The sequence below is a fragment of the Myotis daubentonii genome, chromosome 2, assembly GCF_963259705.1.
Source record: "Myotis daubentonii chromosome 2, mMyoDau2.1, whole genome shotgun sequence".
Taxonomy (NCBI): domain Eukaryota; kingdom Metazoa; phylum Chordata; class Mammalia; order Chiroptera; family Vespertilionidae; genus Myotis; species Myotis daubentonii.
The window spans coordinates 53,215,471-53,236,560 of record NC_081841.1 but is presented as its reverse complement, the minus strand read 5'-3'; the positions used below and the strand labels follow the sequence as shown (position 1 = coordinate 53,236,560).

At 42.3% G+C, this 21,090-nt stretch overlaps 1 protein-coding gene across 4 annotated transcripts in view; it reads right to left on the bottom strand.

Moving 5' to 3' along the window:
* Positions 1 to 9,696, bottom strand: part of EIF4B (eukaryotic translation initiation factor 4B) — a 33,751-nt gene extending 24,055 nt beyond the window's left edge. For all 4 annotated transcript variants that reach the window (XM_059682967.1, XM_059682969.1, XM_059682970.1 and 1 more), the window contains exons 1-2: positions 9,540 to 9,696; positions 613 to 750 (exon numbers count right to left, since the gene is read on the bottom strand). In XM_059682967.1, the coding sequence (XP_059538950.1) occupies positions 613 to 750; positions 9,540 to 9,552 (151 nt within the window). In that variant the 5' untranslated portion in view covers positions 9,553 to 9,696. The remainder of the gene's footprint in view (positions 1 to 612; positions 751 to 9,539) is intronic.
* Between the last annotated feature and the right edge of the window lie 11,394 nt (positions 9,697 to 21,090).

The window sequence follows — 21,090 nt, the reverse complement described above, 5'->3', positions numbered from 1 at the left end:
AATAGGTTACAATAGAAAAATTATTCTTCAGTCTACAATGAAAGCTTTTAGAAAAACAAAAAACATGGGTAATCAGATTTATTCCATATCCAATTATATGTAGCTCCTGCCTACTCCTTGAAAGTATAAAACTTATCTAAATGACATCCCATGACTCTGCTATATTTCTCCACCATAGTTACTATTCCTATACCCTTTTATCAGACCACTTTTATTTACCCAGGGACACTGTGACTTCATAATAACAGCTCTTAGAATGAATTTCCTTGACCCTGAGTATAAGCAGCTTACAGATTACATTGCAATATTCTTTTATGAGGACATCATAGAAGTTTAAACCTAAAAGGAAACAATCTAGTTCTTACTTTTCAAATGAATGACTTAAAAAGGACAGTACCTTAAGAAAAATTTGTTCATGCAAGAGCCAGAACTAGCTTTCTTGAGTCACAACTTTAGTCCCTATTACAAACTCTCAAAGCCTAAACCTAACATTCCATAAAATACATAAACATAGTATTTCAGGTTCTACAAAATGAGTTCTTTAAAATTACAAGTGTGAACCACTATTATGGAATAGGTTTTGTCTAGGAGATAATGAAAAAGGAAAATTACCATCTCCTTCCAAGTCGTCTGTTTCATCGGCCCAGCTGACTGGTTTGGGGACATACGTGCTTCCCCCACCAGTCCCTCCATCCTCAGCCAGAAAGTCTGTTAGGGAGATAGTCTTCCCCTTCTTATTCTTCTTTTTTGCTGTTTTAAAAAGGGCAGAAAGATTATTCATCAATACCTGGGTATTTACAGGGTTATACAATGTACTACTGTTAAAATATATTTATAAAGAAAGCAACTGGCCGGTGTGGCTTATTAGTTGGTTGGGCATTGTCCTATGCACCGAAGGGTTGCTGGTTTAATTCCCAGTCAGGGCACATGCCCAGGTTTCAGGCTTGATGCCCTGGTAGGGGGTGTGCAGGAGGCAGCTGATCCATGTTTCTTTCTCTCTCCCTCTCAAACAAAACACAACACACAACGCAACATAAAGGTTTATCAAAGGATTGGATGATGGCATTTATATGAGTACTATGCATATGTAAATAAGAAAACACAATATACTGCACAGAAAGCCAAGAGTGAAAAAAAAAAAGAAAAAAAAAGGTTGCAGAATACATATTATTTAAGTCCCTTTGTTTAAATACACATTATTTTTATGCATGAAAAAGGGTCTAGAAGGATTTTCAAGTGTGCCTTATGTGGAGAAAGGCTGGGATGAGGGCAACCTTTTTATTCCCTACTCTATTCACTCACATAATTTGAGATTTTTAATTTAGCAACTACTTGCATTTTAAACAGGTTACAACATTTGTTGTTCCTGGGATACAAATAAATAAAACAAAATTCCTATGCCTATAACATTCTGTATGACACTTATTACTGTTTACTTTATTTAAAAAAAAATGTTTTTATTGATTTTTTAGAGAGAGAAGGGAGAGAGATAGAAACATTGATGAGAGAGGAACATCATCAATTAACTGCCTCCTGCATGGTCCCTACTGGGGATAGAGCCCACAAGCCAAGCATGTGCCCTGACTGGGAATTTAACTGGAGACCTCTTGGTTCCTGGGTTGACACTAAACCACTGAGCCACACCCACTGGGCTGTATGACACTTTTGAAGATTGTCTGATACTTACAAAATAACCATGTGAGGTAGGAATCACTGCTATAAAAATTTACAGAAAAAACAAAAACTCGGAAACAAAATGACTACTCTGAAGTTACAGAACTACTGGATGGCAGAGCCAGAATTAAACCCAGGGTTTTGCATACCAAGTTTTGGGCTCTTCCCAAAGAGGCCCAGCCTCTAAGCAGTTTGTTGTTAGCTCCATGGCAGGTTGTAATAATCATGGTAACATGTTGTGCTCACTGTCATTTGAAAGTGTTAAAATGCTATGGTTCATATACATAGCTAGAGGACCTCTCCGCCCTCTAGAAAAAAAATTTATCTCCTCCCCTACCTTAACACTACGTATGAAAACGAGATATTATACTAAAGGGAGTAACTAAGAAATCCCTAAGAATCAACACATTTAAATGTTTTCCAGTCATGAAATCTTCAAGAATCTCCAAGACTCCATTTAGTGGACTGACCTTGGCTCTCTGACTAGTCCTCACCACTTCCGAGACGGCATCAATCAATAGCTAATGCAGAGAGCTGAAAGGACTAAGTTAAGTTCTAGAACTGGCCCCCGAGAGCAGTCACTACATGGTAAAAATAAGAAGCTTTGTTGTAACAAACATCAGTTTCATGGCCTTTATAGCCACGAGTTCATCCTCCATGTTCCAAATCTCCAATTTTCAATCCAAGAAAAATCTGTAACTTGATGCACCATTTGCTTAACTAAAAAGGGTGCTCTCTCACTTGGTATCTGCCTTTCCTTTAAAGTCCAACTTATTCCTATAAAGTCCTGTTTGTGATGAATGTTATGAACAATCTTTTGGACACAGCAAGAACTCGAAGTATTATGGTCTCAATGTGCAAACTAGATGAACTTGGCTGCAATAATACAGGGAAAGATGGCCTTGAATGTGAAGTTTCCATGCTTCTCTCAAGTGAATTAATACTATTCCTTCTCCAAAAATATAATTTATGATCAACCAGGTTATACTGGATCTGTTTTATGCTTCCAAAGAAAGCAGTTATGCAGAGGTTGGGTACTATAGCAGTGATACTGCTCCTGGCTCATATGCAAAAGCCTAGGGAAAAGTTTAAAAAGCTAATTTGAATAAGACATAAAGCATACCTGTGAGGTAAAAAACTTATAGTATATAGGCTTATTTTAGTTTTCTCTATGTTCTCTAATTCAAATACACTGTCTGGGACCAGTAAGATACTAGCTAGAGCACCTTACCCTCACAGGACTTTATCTAGTGTGTCATCAGGTATGACCAATTATTAACCTGTCTGGTTATTGGAACAATAAAAATAGAACTAGTGGTTCGTCCAAGTTCAACATAAGATTAATAAGAATTTGATTAAGGTATCCCTTTCCCCTTTGTTCTATATACGTATCTAATAAAACTGCAGAATCTGAAACTAACTTGCCCTTTGGTCTGATTTTGGCTTAAATCAACTTTCTCGATCAGGATTTCTCAACTTTTACCCCTTGACTCTTGACAAACAAGTCTCCTTCAATGTTATTTGAAATTCCAAAAATAATAAGCAAAACAAATTACTAAAAAATATTAAAGCACTGTTGTAGAATGCCTTTTCAAATCATACATCTCCATTTCCCCTGATTTTGTCACTGACCACTCTAAAAATTTCTGGTTGAGAAATCCATGTTGGATGATGACAGATTTCAAATAATTCAGGCAAAAATTCTTTCATAAGGTTTCTAACTTAAGTTTCTTTAAATCTAGCAGAACTGACTCAATCACAATATAAGCAGCAGATTTAAAGAAACTAGCCTTTAAATAGCAAAATCAACAAATCTAAAGTGCGTGCCAATGTTTGCTTCACTCTATTTTATTCCCAAAACTGAGAAACTATGTTCTTTAAATCCTGTGCCCTTTGCTCCTCCAATATCTAGGCCCACAACATGTTTAGGGTTTCAACAAAGTACTCCTCTTTATAAGGTAAAACATTGTTTTTAACACTCAAGATTTATCAATCCCTTGCCACAATGATCCAACTGACCTACGTAACTCATTTTTCTTTAATCCAATTGGTTAAAAAGTTAAACCAACAACCTCACAAAACAAGCCCCAATTTAAGACCAAACCCACATGGGCTAAGGGGGGAGAGAGGAAACACGTGTCTAGAAATTTTATTAAATCCTCTGCCTGCTGCCTCAATTACAATCGTAACTGACAAGCACTGGGTACAGTGATCTCTAGGTATCCACAGTCCCAAGCTCCTTCCCCCATGAATACCCAAATCCTCAGATGCTCACGACTTTTATATGAAATGATGTATTTTAACTCATCCTCCCATATACTTTAAGTCATTTATAGATTACTTACAATACCAAAAACAATGTAAATGTTATATAGTTAAACTGTATTTAGGGAATAATGACAAGAAAAAAGTGTATATTGTCTGTACACATGCAACTATTGCAGACCTAACTACATAGTATACCTTTTCCCCCTAATGTTTTTTTCCGTCAGCAATTGGTGACATCTGCCCACGAGACACCTGAAGGTAGAGGGTCGACTACCTGTGAAGCTCTTTGATAGACTCATATAATTAAATAATAGATTTTAAACCCAGCTGGCATGGCTCAGTGGTTGAGCACCAACCTATGAACCAGGAGGTCACGGTTCGATTCCCGGTCAGAGCATATGCCCGAGTTGCAGGCTCCATTCCCAGTGTGGGGTGTGCAGGAGGTAGTCCACCCATGATTCTCTCTCATCATTGATGCTACTATCTCTCCCTCTCCTCTCCGAAATCAGTAAAAATGTATTTTTAAGACATCTTAAAAAGAAAGTATTTTTCAAAATTCTTGTCCTTAAACAAGAAATAATACATCTCTAGCATTCTCAATAAACAGAATTTGTTATGATATATAAAAAAATAAAGACAACCAATCAACTTAACTCTGTCAGTTCCTCAATTTCTACACCACTGACATTGTAGGCTAGGTAATTCTGTCGAGGGGACTGTCCTGTGCATTGCAGAATGTTACTAGCATCTCTAGTTTCTATTCATTAGATGCCAATAAAAAAGTCCCCACCCCACAAAAATGCCTCCAGACACTGCTATATGCCTCCTGGGGGGAGACAAAATTGCCCCTGGTTGAGGACCACTGTTCTAAGTGTTATTTTCACATTAATAAATAAAAGGACAAATAAAAGGAAATGTTAGCCCAACATAAAGTACAGCAGCAGAAAAGTGACGGCAATAAACCAAGTATTCAGGATTATCAGGTTGCAGAATGTAGAAAATATGCTTTCTTTGTATTGGTAATAAAAACACAATTGGCAGCTATTGGAGTGATAAAATCCATAGAAACTGGCTGATAGTTCTGTATTTCAAAACAGAGGACATCTTAAAGTACTATAAGCAATAAAGCTTTTTGGTTGTACAACGCCGTCCACTCCTACACCTTTCTTAATCTCTTATTTAGGAAGGGGGAGTTCAAGTAACAAGGCTTTGTCAAAAATTAAGTTTCTTAATTTTAGGTCCTGTCAGACTAAGTCCCACTTACTTTATAGGGTTATCAACTCTTTTGAATGTTTTAGTAACCACAGGCTAAGAAAGTCAGAAAGTGTCATAAAAACCTATATAAGATCACAGCAGTATTATTCATACTAGGCAAAAAAACCTGGAAACAACCCAAATGTCCATTAACTGATGAACGGATAAATAAAATATAGATGTCCATACAATTTGGCAATAAGGACTGAGTTCCCATACATCTTACAATACAAATGAATCCTGAAAACATGCTAAGTGAAGGAAGCTAATAACAAAGTCCACATATTGTATAAGATATTCAGGACAGGTAAATACAAAGAAACAGATTAATGTTGGAGGAGGGGTGAGGATAAATGACTGCTAATGGATAAGCTGTTTCTTTTAAAGGAAGTGAATCTCGCCATATCCTCCAGAATGAAAGAATAGTGATTAACAAATGTTTCCTTAAAGAAACAGCATTGTATAAATGCAATCAATGCACCCAAATACAAGACTATCTAGAACTACTGTAATTAGAGCCCAGACTGAAGAGGTTTCATACAATGCGATATCATGATGTTGAGAGGCCTTACCTTTACTGCATTATAGTTCAGCAGAGTAGAGAATAGAGACTAAGTCAGAACTAATAAGCTCCATCACTTCAACCCCTGGGTTCAGGTAAATATGAACCCTTCTTCTCTGCCCAATTTCATCTTGACAGTCTGAGGAAAATGCCTACTGCCCTTTCCTCACCTTTCCACTCAATTTGATAATTATAAAAATAAAAAATAAACACATCATACTAACCACTATACAAAGTACTTGGAGATTATCTGTAAGAGAGGAGCTATAAAAATTTAAGAATAACTTCTTGCTTTGGGCATTTTCCTATCATTAGGACCAAAGCAATATTTATTACAAATCTGAGAAACTGACTTTGGTATATGCACTTAAAAATGTACATACACATATTTAATTACAAATAAGCACTTGGTTAAAAAACAAACAAACACACCCACCTGAATGAAGTTCATTCTTTCTCACACCATCATGAAAAGAGAATAAATTCTAGGCTGTTTTGAGACTAATTCCAAATAGTAGGGTACTGCATTCTAAGCCATACATATACGGTATGTGAATTATATATCAAAGCTGTTTAAAGTGTATATTTAAATGACATTACTTAGAAACATTTTTACTTTGACACTACTCTCTGTATTTGTATTTGAATTGTCATTAAGTTTTAGTTTTGGCCTTCTGATTCTGAGTGTATTATTCCCAGAGTAACAGACATGGTAGACAGAGGATGGGATTTGAAAATAGGTAATATGTGAACAGCATCTATAGCAACCAATGTAACTATTTTTAACTAACTATAAGGTTCAGTTGTACTAAGTGATGTACAAAAACCATCACTGGACACCATCCTCTTTCTATAAAAAACAATAAAACAAGATCCCGCATATAATGGCATTTTATAAGTGTTAAGCAAATGAAAAAGGCATTTTGTGGGCATATATAAATACTACTTCCAGTTTTAAAGCATTTTAGACTGAAAAATTAACCTGTATCAAACATTTAACATCAAGAAATATACTGAAATTACACTCTGAGAATTTTATAGTTTTACTAGAGGCCCGGCACATGAGATTTGTGTGCGGGTATGGTGCCTAGGCCTGGCCTGTGATCAGGGCCATCTTCCCCAGCTGCCTGAAGCCAGCCCTGCCCCCTGCCGCCACCCACCCACGGTTCCCCTTTTGCCATCTGGTGATAGGTGCCTGACAGCTGGGGGAAGGGACCAAGAGGTGGGCTGTTTCTGCCCACTTGCTGGCCCTACCCCCACCATGGGTCGCCCTCTGTGTGTGGGGCGACTGGCCGGGCACTGGCGGGGCGGGGGCCTTGGCCTGGCACCCATCCCTGGTTCCCTGTTCGCCATCAGGCGATTGGAGCCTGCCGGCCGCGGAAAAGGACCAAGAGGTGGTCAGTGCGCCTCACAGTGACTGGTCTAGCAGTCGTTCTGGTTGTTCCGCCGTTAGGGTCAATTTGCATGTCACCCTTTTATTATATAGGATCACTACAGCCATATTGGTTGAGTGACCAATATCTGGGAATACTGGTCACTCAACAAAATTAGTGTGATTAATTAGAAAAGATTCAAAGTAGGTAAAGAATTTTGATAAACTCCAAATTCTTCAAGGGCAGACTATCAGATACTAGCATAGTTCACAATCTAAAGAGATTAAAGGAGATAAGAGCTTCCAAGAAAGAGTAAATATGCAACAAGAGATATCACTAAGCAAATCCCGTTGACCCTTCGGGTTTTCACTCAACTCTGAAATCAATGACACAAATAGCTAACATGTCTTCCACTTTTAAAAATTCCACAAAAGTTACGGAGAAAGGGAGTATAGCTTTCTCACTAAATATGACACTAAGCTGTTATGATGGCAAATGCAGGCTGAATAAGCACTTTGTTTCAGATGAAGCTTTTGGGCAGCACCCAGAACTTATGACATGGAAGCCAACCTTGTTATTTCCAAGTTGATAATGGAGAAGAGTCAGGAGTCTCAAAGATTTCAACTTTGCTCTGCCACCTGCATACAGTATGACCTTGAACAAATAATTTCATCTTCTTCAGCTGGGAGATACCACCATCTAGCTACATTTATCTCAGAGCATCAAACGAGACAAGAGACACAAAAGTGCTTGGTTAATTGTCTAGTGCTACATTGATGAAAAGGTATGATGTTCAAATGCATCTCAATTCCCTCAACATTCTCCAAAGACATACACAATCCTTAGTCTCCTATGTAATAACAGAGATGATAAATTCTTGGTGGTAAATGAGTGTCCAGAGACAGCAGGGGCTCAATAAATATTTTGTAGTATGCAAGGTCGGGCCAGGGAAAAGGAACTAGTGGATCCTTGGTACTGTAGGAGGTTTTTCCTGGGCCTCTGTGGATACTAAAATTCCTCATATGCTCAAGTACTTTATTCAGAATGGCATAGTATTTGCATATACACTATAAAATCCTCCCGTATACTTTAAATCACCTCTAAATTACTTCCAATACCTAATACAAAGTTATGGTATGTAAAGAGTTGTTACACTGTACTGTTTAGGGAGTAATACAAAAAGTCTATACATGCCCAGTACAGGGTAACTACATAATACACGCCAGCAACACAACACCCCCCCCCCCCCCCAGTATTTTCCATCCCCATGGTTTGAATCCTCATATTAGGAATGCCTACCGTATGTCCCCAAAACCAAAATTAATGCTACAAAATGCTGCACAGCTCACTGTTAATTTCATTAGAAATGTAAATAGACTTGCATGGCAGTGATATTCCCTCCCTCCAAGAAGTCTAAACAGAAACCAACTCGAGCAACTAGTATTATTTTAAAATCACTCCTAGTTGTTCAATTATCTCAGAAAAAAATAAAGAGCTGAATCCCACCATTGAAAGTATAAAAATTCAACCAAAATGGAAGCTGTCAAGGGATCTGATCTTGCTCATCACAGTATCTCCAACACCATGAACCGTGTGCTAGTCTAGTTTGCGTTCAGTAGAAATGTGTTGACTTACTAGAAACCTGACTCCACCCTGCTTCCTCTCTTCCAACACGTGGGTGCACCAGTGGGTTTCCCAATCCCACCTAACTGTAACTCCAACCTCCAAGCCTAACGCAGACCCTTGCAATACACAGGCCGGGCCACACTCCAAAGGGGAAGTGGAAGGACATAAAACAACACAGGAGCGCGAAGTCTTGCCATCTGCGCTCTCGCGCGTGCTTTCAAGGCGCGCCCGTCTCCACTACCTTCAGCTCTCCTCCCGCGCACGCGCACCACTGCCACCTCCCGCCCCTCCAGCTACTCGCGCTCGGGTTCTAACTGCTCCCCGCCCCCCCCATCCCCTGCCCCCACTCCCGTCCGCAACGGCCTCGCGCCCGGGAGACCTTGTCTAGCGTGCACCCGTCCGCGCGCCAACCGCCTCCTCCTTTCCTCCACGCCTTCCCGCTGGCACAGCGCTTCGCGTCTCCGAGAAGGCCTCCCGCCTCCCGCCGATCTTTCTGTGCCTCCTCTCCGTTCCAACTCAAGCCAGAGTCCATCATTACTCCCCGCTCCAACCTCGCGCAGATGGGGTGAAAAGGGGGCGAGGGGGAGGGTGTCCTTCCCCTCCCCCTCCCCCCTAAATATCCCGAGGCGGTAACCTAACAGGGCCAAGTCGCCAGCCTGCCGCAGCCTCCAAATCCCAAGGGAAGCAGTGCCGCCGACTCCCCGACTCCAGGGAATCAGGAGATCAGGCTCGGAGAGTGGCTTGGGAACCCGGTCCTTGGACGCACTCGGCCGCTCACTCACCTGAGGCCGCCATGTTGGGAGAGGGAGAGAGAACGCAAAGGACCCGGATGAGGCAATCACGTGATTATAGCGGGAGCGCCGGGCTAGGAGTCGCGAAACTGAGAGGGGGCGGGGAGGTGAAGAGTGAGACAGGAGGCGGGGCGTTGCTGTTCTGGGTTCGTAGAGCTGCGTGAGGAGGTGGCGCAGTGTCCTACGGGAAGACCTACGCGACGTGTGGCCTAAGGGGTGGGGCCTGGGCTGTCGCGAAATCCTAACGCTTTACGTAGCCTTACGTGCCGACTAGGGGCAGGGCCTGAGCCCGGGGCGGGGTCTCCTGGTGCCCGGACTTCCTGTCGGTGGGGTCAGCGGAAGGGGCGGGGCCGCGTTGGCTACCCTGGGAGGGAATGGAACCGGCTGGAACTCAGAATGGGTGTGCTACAATTGATTTTCTGAAAGCGAGCGTTCGGAGTTTCTTTTTAAATTTCTGTTTGTTGAAGCAAAACAAGCCCACAATCTTGGGTAAGGATGGTTCTCATTGGGCATGTTTAGAAGGAATTTGAAAGTAAAAGATAGGGAACACTTAACTTGCCTTGGGTTTTTACCTCATTTAATCCTTCCTTTTACTGACTGGCTTGATTCAGTCAAACTCAGGCTCCATTTTTCACAGAAGCTGCTATCCATGCTTCTCCAGCTAATGCTACACTTTATCTTATATTATTTGTCATATTAGCATTTCACTCCGTGAAACATTTCATTGGGTAGCTGCCATGTGTCAGGTACTGTTAACTGGCTTTTTTAACTACAAGAGATAACAAAACCTCCCCAAAGGAGGTTGCAGTCCAGTAAGGGAAAAATAAGCACTTCGTAATCAAGGTCATTTTGAGAAAAGGTGACTGGGTGCAGCTTTAGATTGCCTTATCAGGGAAGGCAAGTCTCTGAGGTAGTGACATTTAAACTGAGATCTGAATTACAAATAGCCAGCCCTGTGAACATCTTCAGGAGTTTTAGGAGAAGGCAGAGGATGCACAGCTAGGTCAAAAGCTCCAAGGCTGGAACATCTTGGCACGTTGAAGAATGTAAAGGCTGGCAGCTGGAGCATGGTAAGGGAGGGGTACAAGATGAAGTTTGAGAACTAGGTAGAGGTTGGATCACGTGTGGCTTTGTAAACCAGGTTTAGTAGTTTGATGTTATTCCAAGTGGGTTGGGAGAGCATGGAAGATTTTGTATAAGGGAATGTCATTAGTTGAAATAAAAATTTGAGAAGGATTAGTATCTTGATGTGGTTGGTGGTTATGAGTGTGTATTTATGTAAAAATTCATTGCATAGTACACTTAAAATATGTGCATTTTACTTATAGACGTTATACTTTAATGCAAAAAAAGAGAGGCCACAACAAGAATACTCAGACTGTTGAATGGAGAGTGGATTATACAGATGCAGTAATGGAAGAGAAAGACCAGTTATTTAAAAGGTTGTTGCTGCCGGAGCCTCATTATGACTTTTCTTTTTTTTAAAAAAAAATATATATTTTTGTTAGTGTCAGAGACGAAGGGAGAGAGAGATAGAAACATTAATGATGAGAGACTATCATTGATCAGCTGCTTCCTGCACACCCACAATGGGGATCGAACCCACAACCTGGGCATGTGCCCTGTCCTAGAATCGAACTGTGACCTCCTGGTTCATAGGTCAGTGATCAACCACAAAGCCACACCAGCTCAGCCCCATTATAACATTTTGTAGACTCTAGGCACTTTTGCCTTTATAGGCTCCTTTCTCCATAAAAGCAATATTAAAAATTATATTTTATGATTATTGGTATAAATACAAATATATTAATACTAGAGGCCCAGTGCATGAAATTTGTGCCATGGGTAGGATCCCTAGTGCTGGGGTCCAACCCCAGCAGGTCCAGGGGTTCCCAAAACTGTAGACGGAGTCGGCGAAGAAGGAATGACACGGAGACAGGGTTCAGTTGATAAGCAGCCTAGCCAGGATCTCTAGCCAGGATCTCCAGCCAAGTTCTGGTCTGGATCTCCAGCGAAGTTCTGGAGTTTATTGTCTTGTTACATCCGTATTTATACCAGTTGATTTTAATCCTGTCAATTTCTATTGCAAAGGTTAGGGCGTTTCTTATCTCCATTCCAGGGAGTAAAGATTATGTAGCTTAAGCATGATTGTTTGTAGTTAGATTAACTACCCGCCTGGCACTTAGTTAAGGAGTTTTATCCCCTCCCTGACTTCAGGGAAAAATCCCTACCTGGGGAAACAACCTTTCTCGGAGAGGTGACCTTGGTTAAAACACACAGCGCTAAGGGGAGCAAACATATTAAGAACGGTATGCTGTATACGCCAGGTCCCTTGAAACATATGCTGTGCAGATGTTTCTTTCCTGCAGTGACTGTGTCAAGCAGCAAGGATGGACTGGCTTCCGGTACCCTAGGCCTGGCTGGCGATCAGAGCTGATTGGGGCCTTCTGACTGCTGGCCAAGGCCTTCATTCTGTGCTACCCTGTGGTGGTCAGTGCACGTCATAGCCAGCGATGGAACTCCTGGTCTCCCTGTCGAATTCCCAAGGGGACACTTTGCATATTAGCCTTTTATATATATAACTAGAGGCCCGGTGCACAAAAATTTGTGCACTTGGGGGGGAGGGGAGTCCCTCAGCCCAGCCTGTGCCCTCTCGCAGTCTGGGACCCCTTGGGAGATAATGACCTGCTGGCTTAGGCCTGCTCCCAGGTGGCAGAGGGCAGGCCCAATTCCTAGGTGCAGCCCCTGGTCGGTCTCAGAGCAGGGCCGTTTTGGGATCTGGGGCGCCGCCCCCTGTCATGCACAGAGCAGGGTGGATCAGGAGGTTGCGATGCCACCCTCAGTCACGCTCAGGGTAGGGCCGATTGGGGGGTTGGGGCACCATCCCCTGTCACACTCAAGGCAGGGTCGATGGGGAGGTTGCGGCGCCACCCCCTGTCACGCACAGAGTAGGTCCAATCGGGGTTGGGGCGCTGCCCCCTGTCACTCACAGAGCAGGGCCCATCAGGGGGTTGGGGCTCTGTACCCTGTCACGCACAGAGCAGGGCCCATCAGGGGGTTGGGGTGCTGCCCCCTGTCATGCACAAGCAGGGCCCATCAGGGGGTTGGGGCGCTGCCCTCTATCACCCACAGAGCAGGGCCGATCAGGGGGTTGGGGCGCCTCCACTCTCACACTCAGGGCAGGGCCAATGGGGAGGTTATGGCTCTACCCCGTCACACACAGAGCAGGGCCCGTGAGGGGGGAGGGGGTTGGGGCGCCGCACCCTGTCACAAACAGCCGCAGGACGATCATGGGGTTGGGGAGCTCCCCCGTATCAGGCACAGAGCAGGGCTGATCAGGGGGTTGGGGCGCCTTCCCCTGTCACGAACAGAGCAGGGCGGATAGGGAGGTTGTGGCCCCACCCCCTGTCACACACAGAGCCGCAGGGCGATCAGGGAATTTGGGCGCTGCCCCCTGTCACACTGACCCCAGTGCTTGGAGGCCTCGCGGCTCCGCTGATCCCGGTGCTGGGAGGCATATTACCCTTTTACTATATAGGGTAGAGGCCTGGTGCATGGGTGGGTGCCGGCTGGTTTGCCCTGAAGGGTGTCCTGGATCAGGGTGGGGGTCCCCACTGGGGTGCCTGGCCAGCCTGGGTGTGGGGATGATGGCTGTTTGCAGCTAGTCACACACCCTTCAGGGTGGGGGTCCCCACTGGGGTGCCTGGCCAGTCTGGGTGAGGGGCTGAGGGCTGAAGCTCCCAACTGCTCCTTTTTTTCTTTTTCTTTTTTTATTCTGGGCCAGCTTTAGCTTTGAGGCTTGGCTCCAGCTCTTAGGCCTCCACTGCTGAAAGCAGGTTTCTGGCCTTTGTTTACAGTGTTGCGATCCTGCTGGCTGAAGCCCAGCGGACTAAAGCAGGTTTCTGGGGTTTTGTTTAGCTTCTATATTTGTTACATAGTTGCTTAGAGTTGCAGCTCAGAGGTCTGCAGCGGCAGGCTAACGTTGGAGTCCTCCTTCACTGAAGCAAGCAAGCCTCATGTTAACTTCAAGCTGCCTGGCTGCCGGCCGCCATCTTGGCTGGCAGTTAATTTGCATATTGCCCTGATTAGCCAATGGGAAGGGTAGCGGTCGTACACTAATTACCATGTTTCTCTTTTATTAGATAGGATAAATAACACATGAAAACATTTTCTTTAACCTTAATGGTGGGGACTAGGCACTGTGCCGACTGTGCCTACTGGATAAGTCAGCCCTAGCTGCTATAATCCTGGTGAGAGAAGATGGTGGCCCGGACATGAGTATAGAGATGGAAAGGGATAGATGCAGACCTATTTTGGAAGTAGGCTTGGTGATTGCTTATACATGGAGGGCACAGGAGAGGGAGCTGTCAAAGATGACTCCCAAGTTTTTGGCATGAACATATGGGTGATGCTATTTACTTAGATGGCAAAGCCTGGCATAGAGCAGGTTTGGAGAGGGTGTGTGGGCTCTGGTTTGGCCATATTAAGTTTGAGGTGGCTACCAGTTCAGTGCTTCTCACATTTTAATGTGCTTGTGAATCACCAAGAGAGTTTGTAAAAAGCCATATTCCAATTCAGTAGGACTGGGGTGAGCCTGAGATTTTATATTTCTTCTGGTTTGGATCATTAAAATGGAATGATATCTGAGAATTAAGCAAAAAAAGCATTGACCCAATTACTATTGGGGACAGATTTCAGAAAGTTCTGAGAAAAGCCAAATAAGGTAGGGATGTACAAGGTAGGGAGAGACTTTCATTTTCTAAGCACCTATATATTTCATGGTAATACAGGCAGTTAAAAAACTAATTTGCATAGCCCTCACAATGGCTCTTGAAAGTTAATACTATTAATACTATTTAAAAATAATGATTCAGACCCTGGCCAGGTGGCTCAGTTAGTTGGAGTGTGATCCTGTACACCAAAAGGTTGCTTAGTGATTAGAGCATTGGCCCTCACACGGAAGGTTCGAGGTTTTGATTTCCAGTCAAAGTCACATACCTGGGTTATAGGTTGGATCCTCAGCCCTGGGAGAAGGCACTTGTGGGGGACAACCAATTGATGAGTGTCTCACATCAATGCTTCTCTTTCCCTCCTTCCCCCTCTCCCTCTCTTCCCCTCTCTCTAAAAATCAATGGGAAGAAAATACTCTCTGGTGAGCATTAACAACAACAACAACAACAACCTTAAAATCTCAAGATAAGTCTACAACCACCACTTTGTAGCATTTGTTCTGAAGAATCCAGAAGAAACAAACTGTGATAGTTATTGATTACTATATAACAAATTACCCTAAAACAACAAACATTTATTATCTCAGTTTCTGTGGGTCAGAAATTGGTTATTGCAAATCACTTTACACATATAAGCATAACCAATGGACATAAGACACTGGGGGCTAGGGGAGGCTAGGGGACTGTCAAGGGCGGGGGGGGGGGGGCGGGGGAAGGACACATATGTAATACCCTTTGTAATACTTTAAGCAATAAAAAAATAAAAAAATAATAAATAAATAAATAAAAAATCACTTTACAATTCCTGACATTTCCAATGTCTCACATTCATATCCTCTTCTCCATTTTCCTTATCATTTTTTACCCTGACCACTGCATTAGTCTCCTAATGAGTCTTCCTGCTTCAACCCGTGTAATGTGTAGCTACTAGATTTATTTTCCTAAAGCATAGTTCTGAATACATTCCCCTGCTAACAAACTTTCCATGACTCTCTCTAATTGGCTTGGGCGGACATTCAAGACTGGTATACTCCAGCCCCAAATCACTTTTTTTCTACTATCCTCCCTCCCTTGTCTGTAGTTAAATTCCAAACATGCACACCTGTGCTTTTCTAACTTATTCTTCCCCCCGCCCCCTTTGCTCTTTGTTTTTCCTGAATACTCTTTCCTCATTCACTACCAAATGGGTCAATAATCAAGGCTCTTCAAATGTCATCTTTTCTAGGAAGCTTTTTTTGAGCTTCTTTCTCTGAACTCCCCCAGGACCGTGCCTGTATCTTCTTTTGGCATTTGTCATTTTCCTCCTTGAATTGCCTTCACTCCTCCTCCATCAACTCCTCAAGGGCAGAATTCATGTTGATTATCTTTGTGTTTTCTGTGCATTAGCATCTGGAACATTATTAGTGCTCAGTATATATTTGTTGTTGCTACAGTCAGACTTTTAAGGAATTATATTCATCGAGGCTATCATAGCACATATTGATTCATATACCTGGATTCGTTTAGTGTTCATCAAACTGGAAAATGTAGCCCTTAAATCCAGTGGTTTCTTCCGCAGGAAAAGAGCAAAAAAGGTTTCCTCTTTTAGACTTTTTCAAACTGAAAAATGTTTGGAAACTAGGTTAAAATAAAGCAAACAAGCAAATGCATATGTTTATTTTCCAGAGACTGAATTTACTAAGCTAATTGGCTTAATGTAATATTTGAGGTTTTCACAATAACTTGGTTGAAATTGTCCAGATTTTCTTTTGAAAACCATCCTGTTATATATACACACACAACACACACAAATAAACATATATCAATAGCAAATAATTATACATGGCAGTTAAAAAAAATCTCAAGTATAGCCTTGGCCTAGGTAGCATGGTTGGTTGGGAGTGTCATCCTGTACACCAAAAGATGGCTGGTTTGATTCTCAGTCAGAGCACATACCTAGGTTTTGATTGGATCCCTGGTCAGGGCACATAAGGGAGGCAACCGATCAATGTTTCTCTCTCACATCTTTCTCTCTCCCTCCCTCCCTCTAAACAAAAACAAAAACAAAATGTTCCCTTCCTATAAAAAAAACAACAACCTCAACTACATTAATAAATTTTAGTTATATAGCCCTAGCTGGGTTGGCTCAGTGGATAGAGTGTTGGCCTGCGGGCAGAAGGGTCCTGGGTTTGATTCCAGTCAAGAGCACATGCCTAGGTTGCAGGCTCCATCCCCAGTAGGGGGTGTGTAGGAGGCAGCCCGTCAATGATTCTCTCTCATGATTGCTGTTTCTATCTCTCTCCCTCTCCCTCTCCCTCTCTGAAATCAATAAAAATATATTTTAAAACATTTTAGTTATATAAAACATTTCCTGTCCCTCTCTGAGCCTTAGAATTCTAATCTGCAAAAGGAGGGCATTTGACTAGATGATTTCAAAGATCTTTTTTGTCATTTTATGAATTGGTGATGCTAATTGTGGATATTATGATCTTTCCCCTGGTAAAACTGGCAAAGACATTTTTCAGATAACCAGGACTAAGCTAATCTATAATAATAAAAGCATAATATGCTAATTAGACCAGACATCTTTCCGGATGTCCTTCTGGACAAACCTTCCGGACTAAGCCGGGGCTGTAAGGGAAGCCTGGTTCCCTGGTGCCTGCTGGCAGCTGGAGGGAAGCCCAGGTCCTGGGTGCCAGAGGGAAGCTGGTACCGGCAGCCAGGGGAAGCAAGGCCTACCCTTGCACAAATTTTGTGCATGGGGGCTATAGTCCATTAATAAGAGAATATGGTTCATATGCCAGTTACTTCCATTTTGTTCAGCTTGTATAGCTGAAATAATAAATTGTCATTGTTTTCTGCTTTTTGACTCAAGGGCCACAATGGGTTCTTAAACTGGACCGGAGGGCCAGAACAAAAGCATGGATGGAGTGTTTGTGTGAACTAATATAAATTCAAAGTAAACATCATTACATAAAAGGGTACGGTCTTTTTTTTTTTTTTTTTTTTTTTTTAGTTTTATTCATTTCACACAGGCCAGATCTGGCCCGCGGGCTGTAGTTTGCCCACGGCTGCTCTAGGAGATGTATCCGCAAACATAATTCTATAAGAGATGTCTGAGATTTTGCTGCCTATTGTTTCTTCTAGGGTTTTTATGGTTTCACGACTTATATTTAAGTCTTTATTCCATTTTGAGTTTGTTCTTGTGTATGGTGTAAATTGGTGGTCTAGTTTCATTTTTTTCACAATTTCCCAATACCATTTATTGAAGAGACTGTCTTAATTCCATTGTATGCTCTTGCCTCCTTTGTCAAATATTAATTGAGCATAATGGCTTGGGTCAATATCTAGGGTCTCTGTTCTGTTCCATTGATCAATATGCCTGATCTTGTGCCAGTACCAGGCTGTTTTGATTACAGTGGCTTTGTAATATAACTTGTTATCTGGTATTGTGATCCCTCCAACTTTGTTCTTTCTCAAGATTGCTGTGGGTATTCGGGTCTTTTTTGGTTCCATATACATTTTTGGAGTATTTGTTCTAAGTCTGTGAAATATGCCATTGATATTTTAATAGGGATTGCATTGAATCTGTAGGTTGCTTTGGGTAATATGGACATTTTAATGATGTTAATTCTACCAACCCATGAACATGGTATATCCTTCCACTTGTTTATATCCTTCTCTATCTCTTTTTTCCATGTCCTGTAGTTTTCCAAGTACAAGTCTTTTACCTCCTTGGTTATGTTTATTCCTAAGTATCTTAATTTTTTTGTTGCATGATAAATGGAATTATTTGTTTAGTTTCTCTTTCTGAGAATTCATTATTGGTGTATAAAAATGCCATCAGCCCACTGGCATGGCTCAGTGTTTGAGCATTGACCTATGAACCAGAAAGTCAGGTTTGATTCCTAGTCAGGGCGTATGCCCAAGTTGCAGGCTTGATCCCCATTGTGGGGCATGCTGCTTGACACAGTTGCTGCAGGGAAGAAACATCTGCACAGCATATGTTTCAAGGGACCTGGCATATATGGCATACTGTTCTTAATATGTTTGCTCCCCTTCTTAGCGTTATGTGTTTTAACCAAGGTCATCTCTCCGAGAAAGGTTGTTTCCCCAGGTGGGGATTTTTCCCTGGAGTTAGGATTTAACAGGACTAAGAAAGGGAATAAATCAGTAAAACCCCTTAACTAAGTGCCAGCCGGGTAGTTAATCACCTTAACTATGAACAATCACGCTTAAACTACATAATCTTTACTTAGGATAATCTCCTTCAGTTACTTCCTTGTAGCTTAACAGAACAGTAGAGTAGTGACCTTGGAATGGAGATAACAAACACCCTAACCTTTGGAATAGAATGGATAGGATTAAAATCAACAGAACTAGATGGAGATGGGATTTTTGGCAAAGGTTAGATAAGAGACTATGGAAATGAAACAAGAAACTGTAAAAGATTACCCAAAACATACGATGATGTGATTATAGAGGCATGCTTATATGATCAAATGGTATAAATACAGATGTAACAGGACAATAGACAGAACCTGGCTGGAGAACCTGGCTAGAACCTGGCTAGAGAACCTGGCTAGGCTGCTGATCAACTGAACGCTGTCTCTGTGTCATTCCTTTGCCGACTCCATCCACACCTTTGGGAACCCCTGGCCCTGCTGGGGTTGGAACCCAACAAAAAATGGGTGTTAGATTTGGTTGAATGCTTTTCCTGTGTCTATTGATATGATTATGTGATTTTTGTCTTTTAATTTGTTTATGTGGTGTAATACGTTTATTGACTTGGGAATATTGTACCAGCCTTGCATCCCTTGCAGTAGCTCAAATCTGTTTCTTTTTTCTTTCTTCAGCTGAACTGTTTGCAGCAGAACTCTAGCTCTCTTCTTTACAGGATCCTCTCCCCCTTTCCCCCCAATATGCACACATACACAGGCTTGTACGCACACTTTCTGAGAACAGGGACTGACTGCCCTTGACAATGCCTTCCTAACTATGGAGGCCAGAAGACAGAGGAGCAAGATTTATAAGCGTTAGAAGAAAAAAACATTGCTCTAAGGTATAGGTACCCTGGAATTCTATATCCAGAGAAAATACTATTTGGTAATAAAAAAGAATGAAGTATTGATACATGCTACAAAATGGGTGAACCTTGAAAACATTTTGCTAAGTAAGAGAAGCTAGTCACAAAAGACCGCATATTGCATAGTTCCATTTATATGAAATGATCAGAAAAGTCAAATCCATAATGATAGAATATCAGCCCTAGCCTATTTGGCTCAGTGGATAGAGTGTTGGTCTGCATACCGAAGGGTCCTGGGTTTGATTCCAGTCAAGGGCAGGTACCTTGGTTTCAGGCTCCTCCCCAGCCTGGGCCCTGGTCAGGGTGTGTGCAGGAGGCAACCAATCGATGTGTTTCTCTCACATTGATGTTTTTGTCTTTCCCTCTCTCTCTTCTGCTCTCTCTAAAAATCAATAGAAAGCCCTAACCGGTTTGGCTCAGGGGATAGAGCATTGGCCTTCGGACTGTAAGGTCCCAGGTTCGATTCCAGCCAAGGGCATGTACCTTAGTTGCAGCCACATCCCCAGTAGGAGGTGTGCAAGAGGCAGCTGATCGATGTTTCTAACTCTCTATCCCTCTCCCTTCCTCTCTGTGAAAAATCAATAAAATATATTTATAAAAATAAAAATCAATAGAAAAATATCCTCAGTGAGGATTAAAAAAAAAGATAGTATATTAGTGGCTGACTAAGACTGGGGGATGGAAGGAATGAGGGATGACTGCTAAAGGGTGTGATGTTTCTTTTTGGGGTGACGAAAATGCTCTAAAATTGTGATGATGGTTGCACAACTACATAAACTTAACTAAAATCCACTGAGTGTGCACTTTAAGTGGGTGAATTATTTGGTATGTGAATTACATTTTAAAGTTGTTAAAAAAATGAAGGCAAAATTAATACATTTTCAGATTCAAGAAAAATAAGAGTTCATTGTGAGTAGACCTGCATTACAATGAAAGCTAAGGAAGTTCTTCAAGCTGAGGGGAAATGATACCAGAGGGAAATTCAGATGTTCAGGAAAGAATGGAGAATATCAGAAATAGTAAATTGCTGGGTAAATATGAAGGACTTTAATATACATTTGCCTAATAAAAGCAAATACTAGAATATTGGTGGGCTGTATAATGTATTTAGATGTAATTCATATACAGGGTGGGCAAAAGTAAGTTTACAGTTGTGCATATGGAAAATAATATAATCTATCCTATCTAATAAAAGAGAAACATGGTAATTAGCGTACATCTGCTACCCTTCCCATTGGCTAATCAGCGAGATATGCAAATTAACTGCCAGCCAAGATGGCGGCCAGCAGCCAGGCAGCTTGAAGTTAACATGAGGCTTGCTTGCTTCAGTAAAGGAGGACTCCAACGTTCCCCGCCTGCCTTGCCGGCCTCTGAGCTTGCAGTTTGAAACATTGTTACAAATATAGAAGCTAAACAAAACCCCAGAAACCTGCTTTCAGCGAGCCGGGATCTCAGAGCTGGAGTTATACATTGTTTCGATTATAGAACCCAAACAAACCAGATACCTGCTTTCAGCAGCAGAGGCCTAAGAGCTGGAGCCAGAGCTAAAGCTGGCCCAGAATAAAAAAGAAACAGAAAAAAAGGAGCAGTTGGGAGCTTCAGTCACCTGCCAGCCTGAAAACAGCCCTCAGCCCCTCACCCAGACTGGCCAGGCACCCCAGTGGGGACCCCCACCTTGAAGGGTGTGTGACCAGCTGCAAACAGCCATCATCCCTCATCCAGGCTGGCCAGGCACCCCAGTGGGGAC